Below are 19,821 nucleotides of genomic sequence, written 5' to 3' on the forward strand. Positions count from 1 at the left end.
AACTGAATGACAACTACATTATTTTTTTAGCTGTAAAACCTACTCTGTCTACTGTTTATCTCCACATACAATTCTATAAACTGTGGTTAAAGAGAAATAAATATGCAGGGCTGGATTTTGGTCTTATAGCAGTGTAATTTTCAGAGTGGAAACAAAATGTAAATTTTAACAGTGAGTAATTAATCGGTGGAACAATCTACCTAGAGTCATGATGGATTTTCAATCACTAAATTTCCAAGTCAAGATTGGATGTTTTTGTAAAAGATCTGCTCTAGGAATTATTTTGGGGAAGTTCTATGGCCTGTGTTATAGCAGGTGAAATTAGATGATCACCGTGATCCCTCCTGGCCTTGGGATCTATGGATTCCACTGACTTTTGCTTGCAGTTTACACTAAAAGACAGAGATCACGTTTTGGCCCACACTGTAGAAAATAGAGGTCAGCCAGCTCGTGCCAGAGACTAGATCTAACAACACAGATGCATGCTATTATTTGCCCCTCCCTGCAGGAAATCCATTTTTACCATGTACAGTGGCAATTAGTCTGTCCATTAAGACAATGCTGATCTTTCCATGAAATCCAGTTTTTCTGGAACAGAAGTTCTAAAAGACTTAACGGCTTAGTTTGCTAAGCCATTATATCTGCTGACCAAAACTAATCCCACGTTCTGAGTGTTATACAAATGATGTGGCAATGTGTATTTGGGAAATAATATTTAGCTCAGCATTTAAAGTGAGAATTTCAGCCAAGATCTGTTACGTGTATTCTTTCACCAAGAATAGGCACCTTTTACATATCTTGATTTGGTGTCTGATCACTTCCTTGCTTCAAAACTTTTCAAAATATTTGTTCCTCAAGCAGCTATTATGTAAATTCACTATATAGATGTAGGAATCCTTTCCTATATTGGTCAGGAAGACAAAAGACAACTTGTAGTCTTTTAGAGAGGAAACAAACACACAGATGGATATAGAACTTGAAGTATACTTTTAATTTCTTTAAGTTCCCCTCTTAAGTAATAGAGGAATTTTTTCAAATGTGAAGAAGTCAGTGTTTGCATATATGTACAAAAATTCCATTGACATTTCTAACCACTACCTGTTTCTGAATAACAAATTTGCAGTAAGTAAACAGAACATTATAAAAACGCTCAATAGTGCATTTTCTATTAGGACTATTTGACGTAATACAGAGTCCTAAATACAGAGTGAATCCCTTTAAAAAGCGACAACTGCTGATGTGGACCATAAAAATATAACATTCTAGCAGTATGCTTTGGACTGGTATAATTATTAGTTAACAGTATTTCTATTGCACCCTGTTTTTCTAGCTTTAAAAGTCAACTCTAGCCTGAAACATGACAAAGTTATAGCCTGGGAACACTTTTTGTTTTGACCCATGTGATATGGCAGTGTTTAAGGTTTTGGATGCCTTATTTCATGTTTAGCACTTAAAATAGTAAAACTTTAATATGAATTAATCCCTTGCAAACAAGGTGAAATATTCACTTGCTTTTGCATTTAAAATTATGGATCTGCTCCAAATAACATTCTAGTTGTTTTGAGTTAGCAATGACATTCATTCATTGATTAGCAGGTTGCAACTTTATTAGAAAAATTTCTGTAAACCTGCATGACCTGCTAGAACACAACTATTTATAGCTTCAGTTGAATGTATATTTCAAGAACTTACAAAATATGGATTTAAAAGATTGTGGGTGTGCTTTTTCTTTTAAAGCTACCATAAGTGTTAGAAGGGTTTAATCCTAACTTTTGGAATTAAGAACTTGATTTGGACCTGTGTTTGAAAGCTAGATATTCATATCTCAATTAGTTTAGAACTAGGTATCTCAGGACCTTGCAAACTAACTGCCCCCTCTTATCTATGCACAGAAGGTAAGCAGAGTATGACATTACATTTTCAACCTTTTTTTTGAATTTCCTTTGCATGTTTCAGTTGAGCACCTAAAGACTAATTTTTAGTAATTTAATGCTATCAAAATTATTGAATTAACTAAGAAGAAAATTGACAATTTTACACTTCAAAGCTCCTGATAAAAAAAAATTTACTGTTGCAAAAACATTTGAGAAAAGTAAATCTCAAAGTATTACAGAAAGTTAGTAAAGCAAGCTATTATAGTACATTGCAGTACTCATTAGCACCGCTAAAGCTATATTAGTCAGCTTTTCCATTATAAACCCAGATTTCAGGAGTTTATTACTGCCATTTAAATAAAAAAATCATTTCTTAGCATACAAATTCTTAAACAATGAAAAAGGTATTTATTTACAAGTAATTTTAAATCAGTTGAACCAGAGTTTTGCAAAAATTATTCAACACAACTTTTGCAAACCATTTGTCCATAATGTGGACTCACTTTTGGTATCAAACTTTCAAAGTATTGTGGATACTTTTTATTAAGCATATCACTTTTATAGCAATGCCATATTACAGATTAATAAATAGTCCAATAACTGCACAATGACATCGCCCTAAGACAGAAGGGATACATCCTAACTTAGAAGAAAATGTTTTACCTACAAACATTTTGGAATGGGCCATTATGATTTATTCTGTCAAAACTATTTTTCATGTCTATTTTCATGGACTTATAATGTGACTCAAAGATTTATAATATTCAGCTTCAAAGACAAACTGATGTGCTCCACGCACAGTGGCATGAATTGAAATAGGACTGCCTAGAAGCAATTTTTTTTTCTGGGGTCTTAAACATTGAGTTAATTATCACAAAGAAAATCACTTAAAAACATTTAAGTTCTTAGACAACAACTCGGATATTAAGAATCAACTCTGATTCATCACCCTTTTCTTTGCACATTGTGCCGAATTATTACAATCTGCTTGGTATACAATATCTCACCCTTTTCCTTATGCCTTTGCAATAGCAAGGTACAAAGGGGTTGAGTGTTAAGACAGTGTGGCAGTCGGATTTCATCACCTTGCTACTGTTACTCAAATCTATGTTTATAAGAAGTATGTACAAGACACCACTGAACTGACGGCCAGCATTTAAAAATAAGCATTTTAATAAAATATACAGATGGCAGCCTTTACAAATATTTTTCTTCAAAGTTTTATAGTTATCAGCATTTACTTCAAAATAATAGGCTGAGAGCCCTCCGGTATTTATATGGATACTTTGAGACAGTACAGATTGCTGCACCCAGAAAGGGAATACCAGCAAACGTACATAAATGTAATTTCATGGCTTGGAAAATGCAATTCAATCAAATAAAGTTAATCTTCATAGTTTGTTACAGTAGCATTTGGTATAAGGGAAAAAACCCAAAACCTTAGCTGAGTTGTGCTCAAAATGTCCATTCATCAATGCAGCCAGTCACATGAATCCACTGCTAATAAGCAAGTTTCACCTCACTCAGTAAACATCCTTCACCTTTACTTGTGACACTGACAGAACAAAGGTATTACAACATTTACACAGAATTACTAAATACAATCCACATTGCTGAGGAGACATTTTCAGCTAGATCTGCTGCTTTCACTGGGGCTTCGGTTGTTAGAGGAACTGCGATCACTTTCACTGTCAGAGCCATAAGACCTACAATTTAAAAAAAAAAAAAGAAAAAAGATTAAAACTTCATACAAATCAGATTTCTGTCTGTTTGTTTCAAGTTCAAAACTGTGGTGATCCAAATCTTAGATGAGTGTAGGTGAAAAGAAAAAAAATCTGTGGAAACTTCTACAGGAACACAATATATATCCATTTTGAAGCACTTGGAGGAGAGGAAGGAGATCAGGAACAGTCAGCATGGATTCACCAAGGGCAAGTCATGCCTGACTAACCTAATTGCCTTTTATGATGAGATAACTGGCTCTGTGGATATGGGGAAAGCAGTGAATGTGATATATCTTGACTTTAGCAAAGCTTTTGATAGGTCTCCCACAGTGTTCTTGCGAGCAAGTTAAAAAAAGTATGGATGGGATGAATGGAGTATAAAGTGGACAGAAACCTGGCTAGATCGTTGGGCTCAACAGGTAGTGATCAACAGCTCGATGTTTAGTTGGCAGCCAGTATCAAGCGGAGTGCCCCAGGGGTCGGTCTTGGAGCCAGTTTTGTTCAACATCTTCATTAATGATCTGGATGATGGGATGGATTGCACCCTCAGCAAGTTTGATGATGACACTAAGCTAGCAGGAGAGGTAGATATGCTGGAGAGTAGAGATTAGGATGGAAGAATCCCATGCACAGCTACAGGCTGAGGACTGACTGGCTAAGCGGCAGTTATGCAGAAAAAGACCTGGGGATTATAGTGGACGAGAAGCTGGATGAGAGTCAACAGTGTGCCCTTGTTGTCAAGAAGGCTAATGGCATTTTGGACTGTATAAGCAGGGGCATTGCCAGCAGATCGAGGGACATGATCATTCCCCTCTATTTGGCACTCATGAGGCCACATCTGGAGTATTGCATCCAGTTTTGAGACCCCACTACAGAAAGGATGTGGACAAATTGGAGACAGTCCAGCAGACGGTAACAAAATGATTAAGGGACTGGGACACATGACTTCCGAAGAGAGGCTGAGGGAACTGGGCTTGTTTAGACTGCAGAAGAAAAGAGTGAAGGAGGATTTGATAGCAGCCTTGAACTATCTGAAAGGGGGTTCCAAAGAGGATGGATCTAGACTGTTCTCAGTGGTACCAGATGACAGAGCAAGGAGTACTGGTCTCAAGCTGCAGTGGGGGAGGTTTAGGTTGGATATTAGGAAAAACTTTTTCACTAGGAGGGTGGTGAAGCACTGGAATGGGTTATCTAGAGAGGTGGTGGAATCTCCTTCCTTAGAGGTTTTTAAGGTCAGGCTTGACAAAGCCCTGGCTGGGATAATTTAGATGGGAATTGGTCCTGCTTTGAGCAGGGGGTTGGACTAGATGACCTCCTGAGGTCCCGTCCAACCCTGATATTTTATGATTCTTTGATTATAACCCTAATCTTCTATGATTCCATTGAAAATCTCATCATTTTGATAGAGTGTCATCATTTCAAAACCTATTTGTTACATCCAAAATGTTGCTAAATTTCCAGAGTTTGCAGTGAGGTCAACAGGGCATTTCCATTAACTTAAATGTGGCCAGGATATCACCCACAGTAACTAAATTTTGGAAGCAGAACCAAAAGATATATTTTGTTTTGCTTGAGTTCAGTGAGCTAGCACAGGCTGAACAGGCAGTGTCTTTCTGAATGGATCCTTAGAGCTGTTTTACTTGTATTTTCTCCAAGGGCCTAATCCTGCAAAACCCTTACCTCATGCGAGTAATATCAAATCAACACATGAGAAGGGGTTTGCAAGACTGGGCCCCCTGAAATGATAAAACTAGGTTTTGGAAATATCAGCATATCAAAATGAGCACAGGCACTTTCTGGCTGTATAAACCAGAAGTGTTGACTACTTGGCCAATGGCCAGGATGCAGCTTCCTTGATTTTCTTTTTTGGTCCTTCTGGTTGTGAAGAAAACCTTCCAAATGCAAATAAGTGTACCCTGATCCAATGGTGTCTTCCTGATGTTTGCAGGAAGCCTGAAACAATTATTCAGAGGGCTCTACTTCCCACCCTCCATTATCCTCATGAGGATGTCAACATTAATTCAGAATGAAATAACTTTATGGGCATGTCTACACAGTGTGGTATGCACACCAGTGTGGGGGTGTCAATTCTAGTGTTGTGCACTAACTGACTGACATAGACCCTGTTGGTGCGCGCTAAAAGTTCTCTAGTGCACAGTAGGGAACTTTGAGTGCACACCAGCAGGGTCTACACAAGCCAGTTAGCATGCAACACATTGGTGAAAGTTAGAATTCACACCTCACTGATGTGTGTTACTGCACTGTGCAGACAAGTCCTATGTCACCAGTGGATGGAATGGGAAGGGGTGGGAGTGATTTCCACAGGCTGGAAACAGAATTGTTACAAGGAGAGAAATATAGAGGAAACAAGAAAATTGGGGAATGAATAAGAAAGGAGGATGGAGAAGGAAGAAAAAAGGGGCAGAAACAGTGATGTTGCTGAACACTGGCACATTTTCCCACCCAAGTGATGCTGGTTGAGAGAACAACTAAAATTTAACTTAACTTACTACCGAAAGATCATATTCCATCCTTGATCTTTGTGCAAACCTCCCACAGACATCTGAAGGAATTCCATTGTGGATTGAGGGTGATATATAGTCCCAAATTTATACCATGGACCATACTGTACAGACAGCAATACCAGCAATGCACTAGGCTTGTAGACAACTCTTTTTTAAACATGTGCTAGGAATGTCACCTTTAACAGCAACTGGACTGTGAAGAATGTAGCCAAAGTTTATAGAAGTGTAAATGTAATTACACTTAGAGGTACTTTAACTGTAGCTGCAAAAAGAATAGGAGTACTTGTGGCACCTCAGAGATGAAGTGAGCTGTAGCTCACGAAAGCTTATGCTTACAATACATTTGTTATTCTCTAAGGTGCCACAAGTACTCCTGTTCTTTCTGTGGATACAGACTAACACGGCTGCTACTCTGAAACTTTTAATTGTAGCTGTAATTACATTGTAGGAAGCATCATTTCGATTGTCATTCCTGTTAGCATAGTTATTTTTCGTCTCCCTTTCACAAGGTTTTTGTATTAGACATTGAGGTCTAAGCTAAAAAGGATCTACCATCCAGTAGAATCTTGACAACTGAGGTAGTTTTCAGTCCTTTATACCCATGACATTTAAGCACAAGCGTGGTCAATTTTAAATTCTGCAAATACTATTCCCGATTTAGCCAATGGGAATTAAATGACAGATTTTTAAAAAATGTGTATATGCATGTGTAGAGATGAACATATGCGCGCGCACACACACACACAATGGATTACATATAATACAATGATTTCTCTCTCCTCTCAAATCTCTCTGCCCTCCTCTTTCCTTAGAATTCTTGGAAGTAGGGATTGCCTGTGTTTGTGTTCTCTCTCTATATTTCTGGTTCTTAATTTACCATTAAACAAATTTCCTAGTAACAGTACATTTTATACTTGAAAAAAGACTGCATCTATTGAAATGTTGTTCCTTATAAACTTCCAGTAAAGCACCTAAGGAAATTAATTGTGCACAGTTAAGTTTTTGAAATCGTGGCACTGAAAAATTACATACCTGGATCGTCTGTCATAACTTCGAGATCTGTGGTAGCTGTCACTCCTCTGACTTCTACTTCGACTACGACTTCTGCTATAGTAACTATCATAAGTATATGACCTACTTTAACAGGGAAAAAATAATGGAAGACTTTGGAAAGTTCTTTTCTAAAATGATCAAAATTAGAATTTTGGATGTTTCTTGTAAAGACATTTATATAAGGAAATATTTTTGTTGCTATATTCTTATTACTACTTGACGGATTTGGCAAATAAGCCAAAATAATTGTAAATGTAATAAAATGTTTATCAGGAAGAGTATAAAGTTCCTTCACAAAGCAGCGGTTTACCCAAATAAGTAGTTTACTTTCAAAAATAATGTATTTTTAAATAAAATAAATTTTTTTACAAATCTGTCAACAAATTTTGCACAAAGTATAAAGAATATCAAGCCCTGACTTCCCTCCTTGACCATACGCTTGTAAAATAAACAGCAGAAAAATTTTGGAGGGATTTAAAACGAAGGACAAAAGAGTAGAAAGCAGCAGTAAAGGGCACCAATCAATTCAATTCTCTTCAGGGCCTAATACCATGCCCATGACTGATATCTGGATACTCTGATTGCTCTTTTCTTCTTTTAAAACAATCTGATTTAATTTCAGGAAGGTAAGTTTGCAATATTTTGGCTTACTATAAAGCTGTACTTTGAACAATATCACTGTCTTAATATATTTGCTCATAATAAAAATTACTTTGTTTCCAGTATTCGTGTAGTATCATAATCCATACCTGGATCGACTGTGATGATCATATGAACTGCTTCTGGATCGACTTCTACTATAGGTTCGACTGTGACACAATCAAAGAAATACATTTTAATCATTAAATTCGGACCAAGGACTGAATTAGAAAAAAATTCTAAGTGACTTTCTTGATATTCCTTGTCCACACTGCATGACATTTAACATAATTATTCTTCAAAAATAAGCAGTTACAAAAATCTGTTTCTATTCTTAAAAAGCATACATATTTCAGAGTAGATTGCTTCCAGGATGCACCTGCATAGCTACAGCTCAACATCAAAAAAACTAAATTAACTTACTAGGATGTGTCTGATTTGTAGTTTGTGATAAACACATATTCAGAGTGTTCTTATCTCGATCACAGAAACGTACCTGTGATTAAGGTTAAGATTTTGTCATGGGAATTTTTCAAAGTCATGGACAGGTCATGGGCAATAAACAAAAATTCACAGAAGCCATGACCTGTCGGTAGGTGGGAGACTGACAGTCCAAGTCCCACTGCAGGGGATAGAGGGGAGGGACTGAGAGCCGCTTCAGCCCTGAGACTCCAGAAAGGGGGGCAAAGAGCTGAAAGCCACTCCAGCCATGCTACTCCAGACCCTGGAGGTGAGGGGTGGGAGGGCCCTGAGAAACGCTTCAGCTGAAGCTGAAGAAGTCATTGACATCCATTAAAGTCACAGAATTCATGATTCTGTGACCTCCCTGACAAAATCGTATCCTTACCTATGACTCTTGTAACTGTGATAAGATCGACTTCGACTTCTTGACCGATCTCTACTGTACCATCCTCTGCTTCGGCTTCTTGTATAGCTTCTTGATCTATAATTGATAAACAACTTTGAAAAACATATACAGTAACTCCTCATTTAATGTTGTCTCATTTAATGTTGTTTCAATGTTACGTCCCTGCTCAATTAGGGAACATGCTCGTTTAAACTTGTGCAATGCTCCCTTATAACGTTGTTTGGCTGCCTGCTTGTAAGATTCAGTGGAAGAGCAGCGACTTTACAAGGAAGCATTACACAAGTCCTGCTTCTCCGCCTCCTCCCCCTCCCTCTCAGTGCTTCCCCCACCGCCAACAGCTGCTTAGCAGCGCTTAGGACTGAGAGGGAGGGGGAGGATTGGAGATGTGGCTCTTCCCCGCTCCTGCCCCTCCCCCTCAGAAAGTCCTAAGTGCGATGTGCTGGGAGGGAGGGTGACAGCAAGAAAGCCCCACATCTCCACTCCTCCCCCTCCGTCTCAGAAAATCCTAAGTGCTGCTAAACAGCTGTTTGGCAGCGCTTAGGACTTGGGGGGGAGGGGCAGAGAGATGTGGCGTGCTCCGGAGAGGAGGTGGAGTAGGCGTGGGAAGAGGTGGGCCTGGAGTGGAGTGGGGACAGGAAGAGGTAGGCGTGGAGCATTCCCGGCAAAATCCGATCCTGTTCTCTGGGGAAGCTGCTGCTGCTGCAAAGGTGCTTCGTAGCGTCTTTGCCTGCAGTGGGCTATGCCTGTGTGGGGTAAGCCAGGGGCACTTCCCAACCACAGTACAGTACAATCCTGTACAGTATACAGTATAATGCCCTTTGTCTGCTCCCAAAAAATTTCCTTGGAACCTAACCCCCCCACACATTTACATTAAATCTTATGGGACAATTGGATTCATTTAACATTGTTTCACTTAAAGTTGCATTTTTCAGGAACATAACTACAACATTAAGTGAAGAGTTACTGTACTGAAATATAATTAAAATGAACAGTGACGGAAACAGAATTAACACTTCAAGATAAACTTGAAAAGTAAAGTGCTTTATTGCAAACTAGTTAGTGAAGAGATATATTGCTAGTTTCTAGTTAGCACATTACTGCTGGAAAATGAGAGATCCTGTCAACACAGAACTTGCACTTCTATCCCAAATTCATTTGCTTACTGTTTAAGTAAAACTATAGACTACTAAAACAGAGAGTACATAACAAATTACTAACCTATATGAGTAAGTGGAACTTCGTGATCGACTTCTTGAGTGACTGTAGGATAGAGATCTTGTTCTATGTCTGGATTTAGATTCAGATTTACTTCGTGACCTACTTAGACTCCTGGATTGGCTGTTGTCATCTCTACTTGGAGGAGACTGTTCATCACTTGAACTCTCTTGGTTCCTGGGTCTCCGATTTAACCGTGCTGTCTTTCTAACTTCATCAAACAGAGATCCTGGCCTGACTTTATTTTTACTTTTTATTTCTATTCTTAAACCTTGTGGCTTAGAGTCAGGTGCTGATGTACTGTTTGTAACTTCTGCAGCACTACTAGTAGTAGCAGATTGTAGATTACCTACACCCTGTAAAGGTTTCCATTTATTATCTATCATACTGCTTTGTATATTTTCAGTTATTTCAGTTTTCAAAGTGTTTTCCACAGTAGCGACGATGGTGACGGAGCTACTGTCTTGTATTTCTGTTTTTTTGACTTCTTTAACATTGATCAATTGTTTAATACAGTTTCCTTGTTTGGCTGTGTCTGGTCCAGGGTTCTCATTCTGTAAATCTTTGTTTGCATTAATATTTACAGTCTGAGATTTAGCACTCAGGATGACAGGAGACAAAATGTCCACAACCACCTTCCCAGGAGAGTTACGATCTGGAGTACAAATCTCCATGTTATCATCTGTCTGCATAACATCCTCTGATCCATTTTGTTTACTTTCTTCAATATGTTTAACACCTTTCTTTGAAGTAGCCACATTTATTTCTGGATTTAATGTACTGGCTGAATAGTTGTGCTCACTGTTGTCTTTATTAAGGTGACTATGATCTGGTGATGTATTGCACGTAGTGTTCCTGCTTGAGAGGTTCTCATCTTCACAATACTTTTCATCATTTCCAGTTTTATCTTTGCACATTTTGTTGTTTTCATAAGCTTGTTGGTTTTTATCTTTACTGTCCCCAGTAAGTTGCTTTTGTTTTTTATCATCTCTGGTAACAGGCTTTTCATTCATGTCCTCATCTTCCTCCTCCCCAAACTCCAGTGGAGGCTGCCAGTGAAAAAGCTCTTTTTGTTTCTGAACCTTATGCTTCTTCTCTTTTTTCTCCTTTGATTTCTCTTTGGCTTTTTTGGAATGTGACTTTTTGAGGTTCTTTTTGGACCCATGTTTGCGTTTTTTTGACTTTCCTTTAATATTTGCCAAACTGGAGTGGGAATTCTCAGATGCAGAAGAGGAGGACTGTTGCTTGCTTATTTTCCAGGTATGATCAGAAGAATCCAGAAAACCTTCTGAAGAATTTGATTTAGTTTTCACCCTGCTTTTGGTAAGACTGACCTCTGTATCAGATCCTGATGTGGCCTCACCTTCCTCTTTACTGGATGAGGGCCTAGAATCTTCTCTACCATTTCTAGTCTCTCCTCTTTCTGAATTTGATTCCGAGTCCCATTTACTGCCTGAATAAGTCTTTCTTTTTGTCTTTGCACCACTTCTATGCTGTTCAGAAGTTCTCTCCCTCAAAGATTTCTTTTTTGAATGGTCACTGTCCCATTCAGACTTGGATTTCTCCTCACTTCTGTCAGCAGTCAAATTGTTTTTATTCTCTTTCTGGTTGTCTCCTTCTGGTTGAGAATGTCCTTCTTTCTCCTGGACTGGCTGTATTTTAACAGAATGCTCACTATCCGTAGAGAAGTCTAAAGATGATCTTCTCTCACTCTCTTTTAGTCCTTGAGAAGACTCATCATAGGCTTTACTTTTCCTGACAACTGTGCTACTTTCAGAGCTACTCTCTTGCCTTTTCTTCAATGATTGGAAATTTTGCTCACTGGATTCAGATTTCCTTTTGCTTCCATGTCTATCGTCATCACTAAGAGAGTAATAAGATGATGACCCGCTATAACCTGACTGGTCACTGCGGTATCTATTTGGTGACTGAGATCTGCCAGTTGACCGAGATCTTGATCTTGAACTAGATGGACTCCTTGATCTTGTGTAAGATCTAGAGTAGGATCTGCTTCGAGAAGACCTGCTCCTTGATCTTAGCCAACTATCTGAACTTCTCTCACTATGAGACCTTGAATAACCACTTCGATCACTATCTGAACTCTTTTGTCGCTTATGGGAGGAGGAGGAAGTATTAACCTCTTTAATATTTGCTAAATTGTAGTTACTTTGGGTAGGCATTAAATGGGTTGCTTTAGCTTTCATTTCCTGAATTCGCTCATAGGATGGTTTCCAGGGCTTTTGTCCAGGTTTCCACCTGGAAGGTGGAGGACTGTCACTTAAGGGTATAACCGGAATATTTTCAGCTACAACAGGTTGTATTACAACTTTATCACTCTGTGGTATTGCTGCTCTTACAGGTTCAGTCTTATCTGGCTTATTTTCATTCAATTCTGCTTTAGTATTTCGTGGTGAATTTGAAACTGTCCTGTGGTGCCTGGAGTTAGTGCTAGATCTTGATCTGCTTCGAGAATGAGACAATTTAGATGCTGTTCTTGATCTAGAACTTCTTCTGGAATAAGATCTAGATCTAGATCTGGATCTACACCTGGACCTGTAATATGATCGAGAATCTCTGCTTGAGAGAGTTGATGAACTCTGGTCATCTTTGTCAGATTTAGACCAGTCTCTTCTGGATGAGCGTCTAGAAGATACTGAGGAAGAAGGAGACTTCCTCTCATGATCCCGAGATGACTTTGTCCTCCTGATAGAAGAACGAGAGGATTCTACCTCTGATGAGGGTGAGGCTCTCTTTTTTTTAGTTTGTTTATGTTTCTTGAAATGCTTTTGCTTTTTGGCTTTCTTTTTGTGTTTTGGCTTCTTTTTCTCTTTTCGGTGCTTTTTGTGGTGGCTGGTATACCTCAGGGTACTGAGATCAGAATAGCCATTATGTGACCAGGATCTTGACCGCTGGGACAAACTTCTTTCATCCCATCTGCTTGAACATGGGTCACTCAACCTTTAAAATAAAAATAAAAATAAAAATAAAAATAAATAAATAAAGTACACAACGTTAAAGGAAATCCTCTAAAATTAGTTTGCTTATTTTCTCCATCCAATATAGAATATCAATACAATTGGTTCTCCAGACAGCTGAATGAAATTAGGTACAGGAAAATGTTATATTTGTAGTAAATAAGGCCCTGTGTCACAAGGGTAAATATACATCTTAAAAAAAAGCCTATTATACTATAAAAATATTCCCTTTCAGATGTGAAATGACTTTTATTAATTATGAAGTTAGACAGCTACTTCTCATCTGGGAAATAATAGCTATCAAGTATCTGTTAAAATCATTAGTTTTACAGCATGCAGATAAGCTAAAAGATGTGATTGGCTTATATACTGCACAATCTCGCCATCCAAAAAAACCAAACCAAAAACTGGTAGCTTACCAGTACAGTAACTGTTGTTCTTTGAAATGTATTGTGCCCATATACACTGCAGGTGTTTGTGCACCCAGTGCACTCGAGTCAGACTTTTGCAAGGAGTACCACCAGATGGAGCATGTGCTCTGCGGTGAGGGCATAAAGCAGGTATGGCTGCTGCCTCCCTCTCTATTTCTTCGCATTGTTGTATATAATGTCCAAAGTAGCAGAGAAAGTGGGAGGGTCCTGGAATGTATACGTGCAAAACACATCTCAAAGAACAACTGTTTTTTGTGTGACTGTGCACATATACATTCCACTACTCGTGATGGATGCATAAACAGTTCCCTTACAGGTGGAGGTACTTCAGATCATCTGAACAGAGATTGTAACACTGACTTGCCAAAGTTGGCATTGTCATGAGACACTTGAGAGATGGCGTAATGAGTGCAAAATGTATGTACAGACAACCACGTTACTGCCTTGCAGCCATCAGCAAATGCAACATTGCTCATAAATGTTGATGAAGTGGACATGGAGTGACGTTACTCTTGGTGGAGGAGAGACTTCAGCAAGATTGCAATAGAGCTTAATGTAGTCAAAAATCCAATGAGAGATTCACTTAGTTGACTCTGATTGACCCTTAACTTGCTCAGCATAAGCTATAAAAAGCTTGGGAGAACTCTAGTGAAGTCCAAGTAGAACACCAAACCTCTATGAACATCCAATGTATGAAGTGTTTTCTCAGCTTTAGAGGAAAGGTTTCAGGAAAAACACTGGCAAATGAATAGATTAACGCAGATGGAAAGCTGGCACTACCTTATGGTGTGATCTAAAGGAAACTGCCTAAATGGAAGTCCACGAAAGGAGGATCGACAAGAAAATTGTGATGTTCTGCAACCCTCTTAGCAGATTTGACTGCCACTAGAAAGGCTACTTTCATACACAGTAGCAGTAATGCTGTTGTAGCCAGAGCCGTGTGTGTGTATTGAATTTGGGGAGGATTAGACTGAGATCTCATATAGGTACAGGATCAGACGTAGGAGAGTAAACATTGAGTAGATCTTTCAAAAATCAGGAAATGAGAGGGTGAGAGAAAATGGAAAACCCATCGACTGGTGGATCTAGCGCAGAAACAGAAGCAGGTGAACTCTCACAGAACTAACTGAAAGCTTGACCATTTTGGGGCAACAGATACTCCAGTACATACGTAGCCTCTGTGTGAAGGGGCGATAAATGTTAAGATTGTGACCAAATCAAAAACCTCTTCCACTTTCCTGCATACATGGCTCTAGTGGGTTCCTTTTTACTGTTCAGAGATGGTCCAAACCTCTTGAGAGCACAATTTCTCATGAGAATTCAACCACAGATCATCCATGTCATGAGATCAAGAGATTGGAGGTTTCAATGTAGAGACTTACCCTGGTTCTGAGACAACAGATCCTCAAACAGAGGCAAAGTTAACGGAGGTCGAACAGAGAGCTGATGAAGGACTGTGAACCAATACTACCTTGGTGCATCAAGACTGAAGTTACTTTTCAGTTTTCTGAATACTCTCGGAATGAGAGAAATTGAAGGGATTGCACAAAGACGACAACTGGACACAGAAAAAGAACTGAATCTGTGATGGAATCTGGGTTGCAGCCCATCCTGGAGCAGAATCTCATGCACTTGTTGTTCTGGTTGGTTCCAAACAAACATGTTACTGGTGAAAAATCTGGAGAACGTCCTTCCTCATTGACCACTTGTATTGCTCTATGAAAACCCTGCTGAAGGAATCTGCAAGTGTGTTTCTTAATCCTGGATGGTGAAAGTCCTCCAGGGAAACATGATGAATGCATAAATTCCATAGGATGGACTCCTGGCACAGCTGGGACGATCTTGCACCTCCCTGCTTCTTCAGATAAAATATGGCAGTGGTGCTGTATGTAAGAACTTGTACCACCAGTTTCTCAATGGTGGACATAAACATCTTGCAGGCAAACTAATAGCTCGGAGCTCTACACATTTATGTGGAGTGAAAATTCCTGGGGTGACCAGCTTGTGTCCAGAGTTGACCGAGATGGGCTCTCCAACCTTTGGTAGATGCATCTGTTATCAGAGTCATAGTCAGTTCTGGGGACAACAATGGAATAATCTTCCACTCATTGTGGGGATCCAACCACCAAACAACAGGCTGAAGCACTCATGGCAGGTATGCAAATCCGTATGGCCAGAGGGTTCTGGGAAGGACTATATATTGAATGGAGCCAAACTTGCAGATAGGCAAGGTGAAGTCTGGCATGCAGAGTTACGTATATGCATGTGGCCCAGAGTTGAAGGCAGGCATACACGGCTGTCATTGGGTATGAATTCAAGATTTTGGAAAGGAAGGCTAAAGATTGATATCTTTCGTTTGGAAGATAAGACTTGGCTGTCCTGGCATTAAGGTCTGCTCCTATGAAGGATATGCACTGATTATAACTGTGATTTGTTCACATTTAGTTTCAGACCCAGATGGGAGAACAACTGCCTGATTAGAATGCTGTTTTGGACCTGGTTGCTCGATGCTCCACAAACTAGTCAATCTTCAAGGTAAGGAAATATCTGAACACCCCAGCAGAAGATGTGCGCTGCTACAATTTCCATGCACTTGAAGACCCTTGGAGCTGATGACAGTTCGAAGGGAAGCATTGCATACTGGTAATGATTGGTGTCTGCTAAGAATCGAAGAGTGCTGCATACCAATCTCCAGGGAAGGGATAAAAGCAGTGAGGGTAACCAGCCTCTTGATTTTTTGTTTTTTAATTAAATGGTTCAGCTTTCTTAGATCTAGAATTGGGTGAAGGCCACCAGATTTCTTTGGGACCAGGAAGTACCAGGAATAGAAACTCTTTCTTCTGTGTTGGTAAAGAACTTCTGTCACTCTCAATTATAGAAGAGACTGGTGTTCTTGAAGTAATAGTCTTGTGAGAAGGGTCACTAAAAAGATACGGGGAAGGTGGGTTGGGAAAAGGAAGGGAGGTAAATTGGAGAACATATCCCTCCTTCACTGTGCTGAGCATCCACTTGTCTGAGGTGATGCTTTCCCAAACACACTGAAAGTAGGACAGGTGCAATCCAGGGAAGGGATGTAGTTGGTGTGCTGTGCTTGACTAAGAAGTCAAAATGATTGCTTGGAGGATGAAGCTGCCTGGTGAGAAGGACCTCCCACTGATTAAAATGGCTAGTTACGTTGGGAAGGACTTGACCTTATCTTGAACACATATTACGACCAAAGTTGGAAAGAGGATCTGGAGTAAGATTGGGGTCTAAGCAGTTTCCTCTTGGTAAACAGAGTATAAATTCCTAACAAACCAAGTGTTGCATGATAGTCCTTCTTGTGTGCATAGCGTCATCTGTTTTAGCATCACACAGTTTGGAACTCTCAAAAGATAATTCCTCTATTGTATTCTGCAGCAACCTTGAAATGCCAGAAACCTGTAGCCAGAAAGAACACGTCATGGAGATTGCAATGCCTTTGGAACACAGAATATGGAGGAGCAGTTCCCATTGGTGTTCTAGGTCACCTGGATACAAGAGACTTTAGGTTCCAAACAAAGCAAGTCTTGGGGTTGGCAGAATGCAGAAGAAGTGATCCATGCCAACGATGCTAGCAGAACTCCTAAGAGCATAAGAACAGCCACACTGCATCAGATCAATACAGCACCATGCCGGAGGTGCTGCCGGTTGCAGAAGAGTCGGCTTTGTGAGTGTGATCAAGTCCCGCGCTGTTGAAAAGGTCTCTGGTGTGGAGGGTAGTCTCAGCTCAACCGCGGCGTACCCCAGGGAGCTTACGTGCACTGGATTAGACGGCCCTTGCAGTGCTGGAGTCAACGGTGCAGGAGCTGATATTTGTCCTATGCGCTCCGGCAATGGACGTGGCTCCAACTGCGGTGTGGGAAGCGCCGGCGTCTGTCGCACCGACAAACCAGATGTGGCTGGCACCTGCTTGGGCTGCTGCTTCTTCTGGCTTGGATATAAGAGACCTGCGCCATGGTGGTGGTGGTGCCGGGAAGATCCGGCGCCACGAGTCTTTGGTAGAGTCAGAACGCGGTGCCGAACCAGTCGGTGCCGCTGGGGCACTCCACACCAAGGACGACGGTGCTGAGTCTTGGCGCATGGAGGAAGGGACTGGCCTAAGTGCCAGCTCCATAAGGTGCTGTTTCAGTCTAAAGTCCCACTCCTTCCTGGTCCTCGGCTTGAAGGCTTTGCAAATGCAGTATTTGTCTGCTTGGTGGGCTTCCCCCAGACACCTTAGGCAAGAGTGTGGGGGTCTTCCGTTGACATCGGCCTCTGGCAAATGGAGCAGGGTTTGAAGCCCAGAGACCCAGGCACGGGCCTGGGTACCGGGATAGGGGAGAAGACCCCCCCGATTAAACTAACTCTAACTATACTAAGTAATTCACAACTATTAACAACTGTAACCAACTAATGAAAAACTATTAACATGTACTAAAGTGAATGCTAGGGAGAGTGGAGATCTGCTAAGCTTCGCTCCACAGTTCCAACGACCGTCACGGGAGGTAAGAAGGAACTGAAGGGGCGCTGGGTCGGCCGGGGCATATATCTGGCACCATGAAGGCACCACTCCACTCCCACCGAGAGTTGCTAGGGTAAAAATCTTCCCAATGATAGTGCACGCAGCGCGCGCACACCTAATTGGAATCAATATGAGCAAGCACTCGAAGAAGAACCATCAGATACATAAATGCAGAAAACTGAACAAGACTATACATATACTCTGATCGTATAACAAGATTCACACCACAGTTACCAAGTCACTAGAATTTCTTGATAGAGCTGCTTCTGTTGAAACATTTAAAACTGTATAAGGACTGTTTATAAGATTGACATATTTCATTTTCACTGTGCTTCCAAGAGAGACCGTAACAATAGAGAAAAGTTATGGAACAGATCTTTTCTATTTTTATTATTCTGAACATGAAGACAAGTAACACATATAACAGTTTAAAATTTGTAGTAAAGATCTTACTTATCTCCTTTACTCCACTTCTCCCCACTGGGTGGTCTGTATGTTCTTAACCTCTGCATCTCCTCTTTCCAATGAGGAGGGGTTTCACTGCTATCATCATCATCAGATTCAGAACAGGATCGTGATCGAGGTGGTGTGTGGTATCGCTGGAAGAGTACAAAAGCAGCCTTAAACAAAGAGCAAAAAGGAAACAAAGTACCCAACAGGAGAGAAAAGACGGTTACTCACCTTTGTAACAGTTGTTCTTCGAGACGTGTTGCTCACATCCATTCCAGTTAGGTGTGCGCGCGCTGCGTGCACGTTCGTCGGAAGATTTTTATCCTAGCAACACTCGGTCGGTCAGCTGGGCGCACCCTGGAATGGCGCCGCCATGGTGCTGGATATATACCCCTGCCGACCCAACCTCCCCTCAGTTCCTTCTTGCCGGCTACTCCGACAGTGGGGCAGGAGCGCGGGTTTGGAATGGATATGAGCAACACGTCTCGAAGAACAACAGTTACAAAGGTGAGTAACCATCTTTTCTTCTTCGAGTGCTTGCTCATATCCATTCCAGTTAGGCGATTCCCAAGCCTTACCTAGGCGGTGGGGTCGGAGTGAGATGTGGCAGAACGTAAAATTGCTAAGCCAAAGTCTGCATCTCTTGACTGTTGAACCAGAGCAGAATGCGAAGCAAAGGTGTGGACCGAGGACCAGGTAGCTGCGCGACATATCTCCTGGATAGATACACGAGCCAGGAAGGCGGCAGATGAAGCATGAGCCTTGGTAGAATGCGCGGTGATGTGGTTTGGGGAAATACGAGCCAAATCATAACAAGTGTGGATGCACGTTGTCAACCAAGATGAGATCCTCTGAGAAGAAACAGGTAGGCCTTTCATTCGGTCTGCTACTGCGACAAAAAGTTGGGGCGTTTTACGAAACAGTTTTCTCCGCTCAATATCAAATGCGAGCGCTCTATGCACTCCCTGGACGTCCGATTGTTGCTCCCGTCGCGTTGAGTGTGTCTTCGGGAAGACCAGGATAAAGATGTCCTGGTTAACATGAAAGGCCGAAACCACCTTAGGGAGGAAAACCGGGTGTGGTCGCAACTGCACGTTGTCTTTGTGGAACACAGTGTACGGCGGATCCACCGTAAGAGCCCTAAGCTCGGAGACTTATCTGGCCGACGTAATGGCTAAGAGGAAAACTGTCTTCCAAGACAGGTATAGCGGTGAGCAGGTTGCTAACGGCTCAAAGGGGGAGACATAAGTCTGGTTAAAATCAGGTTGAGGTCCCAGGTCGGGGCTGGGCAGCGTACTTGAGGGTATAAGCGCTCCAAGCCCTTGAGGAACCTCGAAAGCATAGGGTGAGAGAACACGGAACGACCACCTTCGCCTGGTAGAAGGTAGAGATGGCTGCCAAGTGTACCCTCAGTGACGATACTGCTAGGCCCTGCTGTTTGAGAGACCAGAGGTAGTCCAAAATAGAGGGGAGCAAGACCTCAGTGGGAGTAGGATTAAGCGTTTCGCACCAGCAGGAGAAACGCTTCCACTTGGCCTGGTACGT

The 19,821-nt window shown here is 41.1% G+C and overlaps 2 protein-coding genes across 9 annotated transcripts in view; one reads left to right on the forward strand and one right to left on the reverse strand.

Moving 5' to 3' along the window:
• KLHL40 (kelch like family member 40) overlaps window positions 1-19,821 on the forward strand; it is a 249,731-nt gene that overhangs the window by 149,344 nt on the left and 80,566 nt on the right. The window lies entirely within an intron of this gene.
• The window catches only part of NKTR (natural killer cell triggering receptor), an 89,391-nt gene continuing 70,540 nt past the window's right edge, over window positions 971-19,821 (reverse strand). For 6 of the 8 annotated variants that reach the window (XM_050942420.1, XM_050942419.1, XM_050942415.1 and 3 more), the window contains 6 exons: window positions 18,280-18,425; window positions 9,902-12,856; window positions 8,663-8,758; window positions 7,926-7,985; window positions 7,156-7,260; window positions 971-3,580 (listed from right to left, as the gene is read on the reverse strand). In XM_050942420.1, coding sequence (XP_050798377.1) covers window positions 3,502-3,580; window positions 7,156-7,260; window positions 7,926-7,985; window positions 8,663-8,758; window positions 9,902-12,856; window positions 18,280-18,425 — 3,441 coding nt within the window. In that variant the 3' untranslated portion in view covers window positions 971-3,501. The remainder of the gene's footprint in view (window positions 3,581-7,155; window positions 7,261-7,925; window positions 7,986-8,662; window positions 8,759-9,901; window positions 12,857-18,279; window positions 18,426-19,821) is intronic. The other 2 variants (XM_050942417.1, XM_050942416.1) reach the window with 1 other exon arrangement.

Source organism: Gopherus flavomarginatus, chromosome 2 (genome assembly GCF_025201925.1).
Source record: "Gopherus flavomarginatus isolate rGopFla2 chromosome 2, rGopFla2.mat.asm, whole genome shotgun sequence".
Lineage (NCBI taxonomy): Eukaryota > Metazoa > Chordata > Testudines > Testudinidae > Gopherus > Gopherus flavomarginatus.